Genomic DNA, 8,366 nt, shown 5'->3' with positions numbered 1-8,366 from the left:
GAACACTGGGAAGGCCAGAGCTCCAGGCTTCCAGGAAAGATCCCCAGAAGGCACAGCGGCTGGTAAGGCCCACTTGGGAGTGTGCTGGCAACTTCTGCTCTGGTCCCGTTGACCCAGTTCAGCGACATCCTGGTGGTAGCAGTTCCAGCAGCAGGCCTCCAAGGCTCCAAGCAGTATGTGGGCTCTCAGCCAATGGGAGAGCTGGCTTCCTGCCCCTTGCTGTGCATCCTTTCCATCTGGAAGCTTATTCTCCTGTTTCCTGTTTTGGTATCTGGAACAGGCCTGCATGGCTGTTTTAAGAAGTTACTTTTCCCACTTCGGTATGGCTGGGACCTAGGCAGGAACCCAAAGGAGGCTGGTGGCTACTAGGACACCACCTTTAACCCTGGCCTGGGGGGGTGTAAGGATGCTGAGGTGGGCAAACTTTGGACCCCAACTCTATGGCTAACAAGGTTCGGGGCATCTTTCACAAGCACTCAAGGTCTCCTTGAGCTGGAGATAAACACACAAATTAAAACTTGTGATGAACCATGATGTAACAGAAAGCTTATTTCAGATGGATGTTCCTTTTCTTTCCCCTCTGCTGTATCAACTCACAGAAGCTGCTAAGGCAGAATTTAAAGAAAATTGTTTTCAAGCCACCAGAGACCTGTTTGTACAACTCAAACGGTTGTATTTATTTAATGTACCTCAAGGTGTTTTAATAATGATCAGTGTTTTAATAAAAAGTATTTCTGGCCTCTGTTGTGTCTGAGGTCTAATTGGGACAGAGACAGGCTGAGGGCTGTGTGCACCGTTGGCCAAGAGCAGGGTCCTGAGGGCTTAGGCTGGGCTCCCTGCCAGCTGCTGGGGAGTGGGAGGCACCCAGAGCTGCCCAGCTGTGCTTCCTAGGAGCCCCCTGGAGAGACTGAGCTGCAGGAGCTCAGGAGGAAAAGGCAGCCCCCTCCACCCGATGCACGCACGTCCCATCCACACTGACCCACAGCTGCCGCTCCGTGGAGGCAACACCTGAGGGCTTCTGGGAGAAAACAGGCCACGGCTCAAAGTTTTTCTTCCTCTTTTTTTTTTTGACTGTGTATCATTTTGGCGGGAGTCACGCCCCCATGTCATCTGCTAGCCATAGCCTTCCTCCCTGGAGCCCATCACACGCCTTGTCCTGGGCACTGCAGGGATATTCCCTTGGGCTGCCTGAGCTGCGATCCCTCCCCTGCTTCTCCTCAGGTTATGACGGTTCTTTGCATTCCCCAAGATGGTGCTATCCCTGCTAGCATTTTTTTCTTTCTTGGCACAGAACTTTCAACTCTTCGCCTCCCCTTTCTATTAGAGTTTCCTACTGAAAATTTTTCTTTGACTCTACCATGCAACCTTTCTGAAAGAAGGCCTGGAGCTAGAGTACGCTTTGAAATCAGACTGTTCTTACATGCCCTGATGGCCAAGGGAGAGCTTAACGGAGTGCTTAGCTAGCATCCCTCAGGGGGCCTCGTAAGAAAAACCGCTTGTTCCTCCCCAGAACCCCAGGCCACAAAGGTCCTTGGTGAGTAGCTCCGACCAGCAGAGCATGCACTGCGTGAGCAGGCCAGAGAGAAGGGGTCCTGTGTGCCAAGGTCCCCGGGCTAGTAGAGCTGGAGTCCCCTCCCTGGGCTTTCTGACTAAAGCCCAAGTTCACTCAGTGGCCTCCCCATGCCAAGTGACACCAGGGCCATACCACAGAGAAAAGAATGTGACAGCAGAACTGCCTGAGTCCTGTTAGTGCTCTCGACGACTGCAAAGGACCTCACAAGTATAAAGAGGGGGCTGGGAGTGGCGCTTCGACTCTGTATCATACCCACACACACGCGTGTGCGTGACCATGTGTGTATACCTCTCCTGGAGGCAACTGATATTTAAATCTGAAGAAGCCCAAGTCTCCATCTCTCTCTTATTCAGTTAGTAGTTTGTGGCCATGTCTCTCACCTGGGGCAGGTGGGTAGAGAACCCAGAGCAGCCTGGTGACCTGTGACGACAGCTGACACTTCCAGGTGCTGCAGGACTTGGCCCACACGAGAGCTGATGACCTTAGCATCCATCCTCTGATCTCATGGCCAAGAGCTCCCAAGGCCCTAGACTGGGGAGGGATGCTGTCACCATATGGAAGACTTGCAGAGCCACTCACCAGAGAGTAAGAACCAGAGGCCAGTTGGACATATGATGCTCAGTGAACACACCAGCCACACAAAGAGCTTCCATCATGACTTCAGGTTTATTAGTGAGATGCGCGAAGTCTTCCTAAGGTCAGCTGCATGCAACACACAGGTTACTCCTCAAATACAGTAATCCTAAAGCTTTAGTTACTGCGTGGTAAGGCTTCTTAAGTCACAGTGTATTCTTCAAGGCCTGGGCCAAAAAAAGAGACTTCCAGACAAAATGATGTCAGTTAACATTGATCTCTAATGAACCGAACCGGACGATGTGTTCCTTCATCTGCACACGCTCTAATACTGCTCATGGCGGGGGCGTCTTGCTTGCCACGTAATTAGCGCTCATGGCTGGTTGCCTCAGGAAGGGCAGAGGTGGAGTTTTCTGGTGGGTTTGGATTGTTGGAGAGGAGCGTGTGTGGATGTGTTTGTGTAGATAGGTTTTAAACAGGGGGAAGATGCCTGTGCTGCTGTCCTTGTCCCTGGCAGGATGGTGAGCGTGTTCCCACCTGGCAGGGGGCCCTGCCGCGGAGAAGCATTCAGGAGGGTGGGTGCCCAGGTAAGTTCACAGAGACTCAATGACTCAGAATGGGAGAGGGGGACAGGAGAAGCAGGTGTGGTCACCTAAACTTCTGAAGAACAGCTTGCCCAAATAAAAGTCCAAAATGGTAACATTTTCTAAATAAATATGGAGTTTTGATGTTGTGACCATCATCCTTTATTGAACTCAGGAATATCTCCTTTCCTGGTAAATACTTACAATCGATCACATGTTCCCACACTTTCAGTGCAAGTCACATCCTGGGAGCCAGGCTGCCCACGTTCCTGTGGAAGCAGCAGCAGAGTCAGCTTGAGGGCTCTTCGGGGCTCCAGTGGCACCCCCATCAACCCAGGGGGCGGGAGAGGGCTGCTTGCCCCCTTGCAGGCGCTGTGTCCCTCAGAGGCCTCCCTTCATGGTGGCATGAGTGGGTCCCCATGTTTGTGTTCTACAACTTCAGGGAAGAAAGACACACGCTCTATGCCACACAGAGGTACCCATGAACACCCCTGCCAGTCACAATGAGAAAAACAGTTCAGAATGTGGCAAAATACTTGAATGTTTTACAAAGGTTTGTTCCTGCGACTCTCCTTTGATAAAAAAAAATGTACCCCTTTTGGCAGAAAACAAAAAACAAAAACAAAAACAAAACAAAAATCAAGTAAAAACAACCGGGAGGTAAGGGCACACCCTTCAGGGGCCAGTGTTCTTGGCTGGGCTGTGGGGTCAAGGGGCAGGGCTTTGTCCTGGCTTCCTGCTTTTCTGGGTCCAGGTGGGCCTGCCTGGCGACCCCGGCTCCGTGGCAAAGGCTGGGTGGGCCTAGATGTACAGCGGGGTCTCCTGGCCCGTGAGGAGCCTGAACATGGCAGCAGGCATGGTCTTCATGTGAATCTGTCAACAGAGACAGGAGAATGAGCTGCTCACCCACTCCCCACAGGTGCTCCCCTCAGTGCAGTCAAGTGAGAACCAACAGTAGAGGTGAACATCTCCCAAGAGCCTTCTGTTGAGAATGCCAGTGCCTCAGAGTGAAGGAAGAAGAATGTGCTGTGCAGACAGACCTGGGTTCCCCTCCCTGTCTTCCACAGTCAAGTGCTAGTTTCCCTTTCAGCAAAAGCTGACATCAGGAGGGTGGAAAACTGGACTTTTAAGGGTATCTGCAATTCGCCTACTCGGGTGAGGGAAGGCTGGAGCATCCCCAGGAACCATGGGGCGTGCACTGTGCTTCAGTGAGGAGGAGACCAAGAGAGCCCTGCCCTCTAGGCCGGTGTTCTGGAGGGCTGGGGACGGGCTCACTGAGGAGGAGCGGGCTGCCCTCAGACCATCATCCTTTCAGAATCCCTTAGGGAATAACCCTCAGTGCCTGGCCTCCCCCCCCTACCTGGCTCCAAACAGGATGGGCATAAAACAAGGAAGGCATGAGGCTGCTCCCCAGGGACACCAACCCCAACATCCTTGAGGACACTGGGAGGAAGGTATGTCCTGGGGGCAAACACCAAGCCACTGGAAGCAAAGAGAAGGTGAGCTCCAGCCCTGCCCAGCCCAGCAGAGTGCTGTGCTCCGGCCAGAGGGTCTGCCTTGCCCACTGCCTCTATGGGTGGGTGTTGTTTCTGAAATATCTAGCTGGCATGGGTGCTGCTGGCCTCTGCCCATGCCCAGGGCCCAGGGAGAGGCTACCAGGAGTTAGCCGCTGATCCCACCCAGGTCTGGCCTTCCTCAGGCAAACAGGCTCGGGTCCTGGTCTGACCAATGCAAATAGGCAAGATAAGATTTTCCCACCTTTGCCCCTTCAACATTTGTTTGATCTGTTCAGATGTTGTCTCTTCCATCACCCTAGGAAGGCTTTTTCCATCAGAAGTTTCATTCTGGGCCATTCTTCAGTCTGAAACCCACCCCAAAGGCTCATCCAAACTTCAAGTCTTGTTTATCAGTGACTAATTTTCCAAACGTGCTCAGGCATGATGGAAAACGCAGGCAAGCACTTTCATCTCCCAGCTCAGCCAGCAGGGCTGCGGCCGGCGGGGGCTGACGGGACTCCAGCACCTCACAGCCCGTTCTCTTGCCTCTTTGAAATCAATCCATCTGGGGTCTGAGGAGTGGGAATCATTTCTCACCGCTCCCAGCCTGGCTTCTCCTCTGGATTGATTTCTCTGTGGGTGTGAGGCAGATTGCTCCCGTGTGGGCAGCCATTTCCGAGTGCCTACTTAGGAAAATTGGATTTTCCTTTCTTGGAAGCCATTTGTAAAGGGAAGTTAATGGCAGCTCCCCAGCCCCTCTCTTTCTTCGTAGAGTCAGCCATCGCCACCACCATTCGGGGCGGGGGGAATGTGCCTCCTCCCTCGGCCTCAGCAGTTTCACAAAATACTGAGTGTCCTGATGTGGCCCAGGAGATGGGATCTGAGGGGTGACCTGGAGACAGCTCACCTCCCCACCCACACTCTAAAATGGAGTCCAGGCCCTCTGCCTCACATGGCCACCCGGGGAGCACCACACACCACCCAGAGCCTGGCTGGACCCTCAGTGTGCAACCCAAACTCTGCCTGGGCCCTCTCCCCACTTATCTCTCCAGCTCTCCTCGGCCTTACTCTTTGGGCTGTCACTCACGCCTTTCCCAAAGAGACTGTCACCCCTCTTCAATGACTGCCTTCACAGGCCCACTCACACTCCTATACTCACACATGTGAACACCCAAACTCACAGAGGCCCTCACAAAAACACACCCACACTCACTCCCAGGTACACTAAAACCCATACCCACACACCCACACTCTCATATACACTCGTTCATACACACCCACTCATCTACATTCACACGCACACTGTCACGTGCACCTTCACACACCTCACACATACACACGTGCCCACATTCATGCACACCCCTGTACCACACCACAACGGGAAGGCCTGCTCCCCATGTGCTGCCGCATCTCCCATGCTGGCCTCCTGCTCATCACACTGAGATATGCTGCCCACTTGTGAGCCTCTTGAGGACAGCTGTGCCCTTCTCCTGGTACCCTGAACCATCCTCCTGATGCCATGGAAATGACACCAGAAAGAACTAAACTAGGAATAGGTTCCAAATCGACAGGAAGGAAAGGGCTGAGCAGTCTTACACTGAAAGGGCAGGCAGCAGGCAGGAGGCAAACCCAATGCCACAGTGATCCGAGCCCCAGGCCCTGGAGGGCTGGCCCAGCAGAGGAGAGGGGTTCCAAACGACATGTGAAGGATTCAGTTCCAGAAACTGTGCAAAGGAGCTCCATCCCCAGCCTTTGCCCTCCTGTCTGTTGAGAGACATTCAGCTGCTTTGTTCAACTGAGCCAGGAGGGAGGGCCAGGCACTGCCTGCCATTCTGCTCATCCTTGTGACAGGCACTGGTAGGGTAGAAGCCAGTCTGGCCTGCCCAACAGATGCCCGGTGGCCCCTGGAGAAGTGGTGTCTCTCAGAGGTCAAGGTGGGCAGCACACATGAGCCAGCACACAGAGGTATGTCCAAGGACCCAGTAGGGTCTCCTTGCCCCAAGAAGGGTAGACTTCCCTGGGTGGGGACCAGAGGCTTTCCCAAGCACATCAGGTATCCCCTAGTGTAGCCCATGGGGTTAGATGTTGGTCATGGAAGAAGTATAGGCCAAGATACCCCTAGATTCTGGCCACAAGAAAATGACAAGGGATGGAGGGGAGATGGGCATAGTCTTACCTCCCCAACAGAGTTGGACAGAGCCTGGACTATCTTCTCATGGGCTGTGGCCACCACACTCTGCCCATTGATCTCGATGATGCGGTGGCCAACACGGACGCCACCTCGTTCGGCGATGCCCCCTCTCATGAGGCTGCAGATCTGAGTAGACATGGTTGGGTCAGCATGCACATCCCATTACATCCTCAGGGGCTCCACCATGTCCCCAAAGATCGAAAACAGAAATTACTCATGCAGAGAAAACAGCCTTACTTGACAGATACTTCTACATGTAATTCCCTGACTCACGAAGGGATATTTATGATTTGGAATACGTTAAAAGAAAGAGAGAGTCAAAGCTGTGGTGTGAGTGGGGGACCATCCAGGTCTTCAATCCTCCCACGGTGGAATCTGTGACCTTTGCTCCTGGTGTTGGCAGAGGGTGGAGGGCCAGTGATGTGCACAGTCGGTACAGGTTCTGGATGATTCTCTATAGCTGCACCCTAGCCATCTTTCAGGGGAAGGCAATCCCATCCCCACCTCCTGAGGACAGAGGAGATAAACTCGAAAGTTGACAATTGGAGTTTAGGAAACTGACAGTGAAGGCTGGAAGTTTGTCTTCATTAAAAATCCAGGCATCAGAAGATGAGCATTTGTGGAACACAGAGGGAGAACAGCCCCTGGAGGGTGGGGCCTGTAGGCTCACTGGAGAAGGGAGGATGGGAAGGACGAGGGGGCCACACCCCAGAGCATGGGTTCCCTGAGGAACCCATGAAAGGCATGGAGATGAAGGTGCCGCAGCAGGAGGAGAGGTTGAAGTCCTGGGACTAGTGGCCTGTTCAGACCCAGCTTGAGATGCAGTGAGGTTGGGCAGGGAGCAGAAAGTGGCCCAGCCTCCCTCCACTGCCAGCTGCTTCCAAGGGCCAGGGATCTTAATCCGCTGATAGCCAGGCAGAGTGACAGGTAGGCAGCAGCCTCACTGGAGCAGAGGCGTCCCGAGAGCAGCCACAGCACACTTGGTGGTCTCTCTTGTCCACCCCCTGCCCGTGCCCCAACCCCAGACACCTCAGCATGGGCCACACAGGGACAGTGCCCAGCCCGGAGCCCAGCACTGTGTTGGGCATCACTGCACGGAACTCTGTGTTTGCAGATGAGGAAGGTCGGGCCCAGAGGCAAGTGCTAGATCCAGGCAGCTGTGACTTGTCCTCCCTTGCCTAGGGACCCACATGACATAATCTGAGAGCCTGGATGAATTCATCATGGCTTTCTGTCCTTCAATTTCCTCTATCTGGAAACCCTACAGCCCAGCTACCATCTCATTGGTGTTTTTATGACTTTTGACAGGTCCTCATATTTAAAAGGCAGGAAACCATGACCCAGGCCAAGCAAGGTGCTTCTGGAACACCAGAGGGAGAACAGCCTTAAAGGTCAAGGGTCAGCTGTCCACAGGAGATGCTGGCGTGGATGCTGGGAGATCTCAGGCAGGAAAGCGAGGCCCTTTCTAACCCATGGAAAGCTTTTACCTTATGGCTCTTAGTGCCCGGAAGTGAATCACTCCCTGCTTGCCCCAGAGACTTGGGAGTTTGGGGAAAGCCCCATCTGTGTCAGAGCGCTGGCTGGTGTGGCCTCCCTCATCTAATTCTTGGTCTGAGCACCTCCACCAGCCTACCCTTGCCCCTCTCCCTCAGCACCTGGAAGTGCATCTCTTTAAGAATGATGTAGGCTTAAACGTCCACTGCCCACAGGCTGGCCCTCGTGGCCCCCATATGCCTCCTGTCTGCCATTTATTTTGTGAGTTCTGCCTGGTCACTGGTCTTTCCAAAGCGAGCACTTGTGTGAGGATCCTATAGGGTTCCTGCAGCCTGTCCCTCCCCGAACTCAGGACTCCTCCATTTCTGGAAGAAGACATTCTGTGCTGGCTGGAGACATAGGTGCAGACGGATACTGCAGCCCAAGGCTGCTGCCACCTAGCCACCTGGACTCCT

The 8,366-nt window shown here is 53.7% G+C and overlaps 1 protein-coding gene across 10 annotated transcripts in view; it reads right to left on the bottom strand.

Annotated features, from left to right (window-relative positions):
* Positions 1 to 2,227: 2,227 nt before the first annotated feature.
* Positions 2,228 to 8,366, bottom strand: part of Apba2 (amyloid beta precursor protein binding family A member 2) — a 273,246-nt gene continuing 267,107 nt past the window's right edge. For all 10 annotated transcript variants that reach the window (XM_058576702.1, XM_058576698.1, XM_058576713.1 and 7 more), the window contains 2 exons: positions 6,403 to 6,543; positions 2,228 to 3,603 (listed from right to left, as the gene is read on the bottom strand). In XM_058576702.1, coding sequence (XP_058432685.1) covers positions 3,532 to 3,603; positions 6,403 to 6,543 — 213 coding nt within the window. In that variant the 3' untranslated portion in view covers positions 2,228 to 3,531. The remainder of the gene's footprint in view (positions 3,604 to 6,402; positions 6,544 to 8,366) is intronic.

This window comes from Marmota monax, unplaced genomic scaffold (assembly GCF_021218885.2).
Source record: "Marmota monax isolate L192 unplaced genomic scaffold, Marmota_monax_Labrador192_F-V1.1 WCK01_AAM20220418_F8-fsc00005, whole genome shotgun sequence".
NCBI lineage: Eukaryota > Metazoa > Chordata > Mammalia > Rodentia > Sciuridae > Marmota > Marmota monax.
This window is presented reverse-complemented; position numbering and strand designations above follow the sequence as displayed.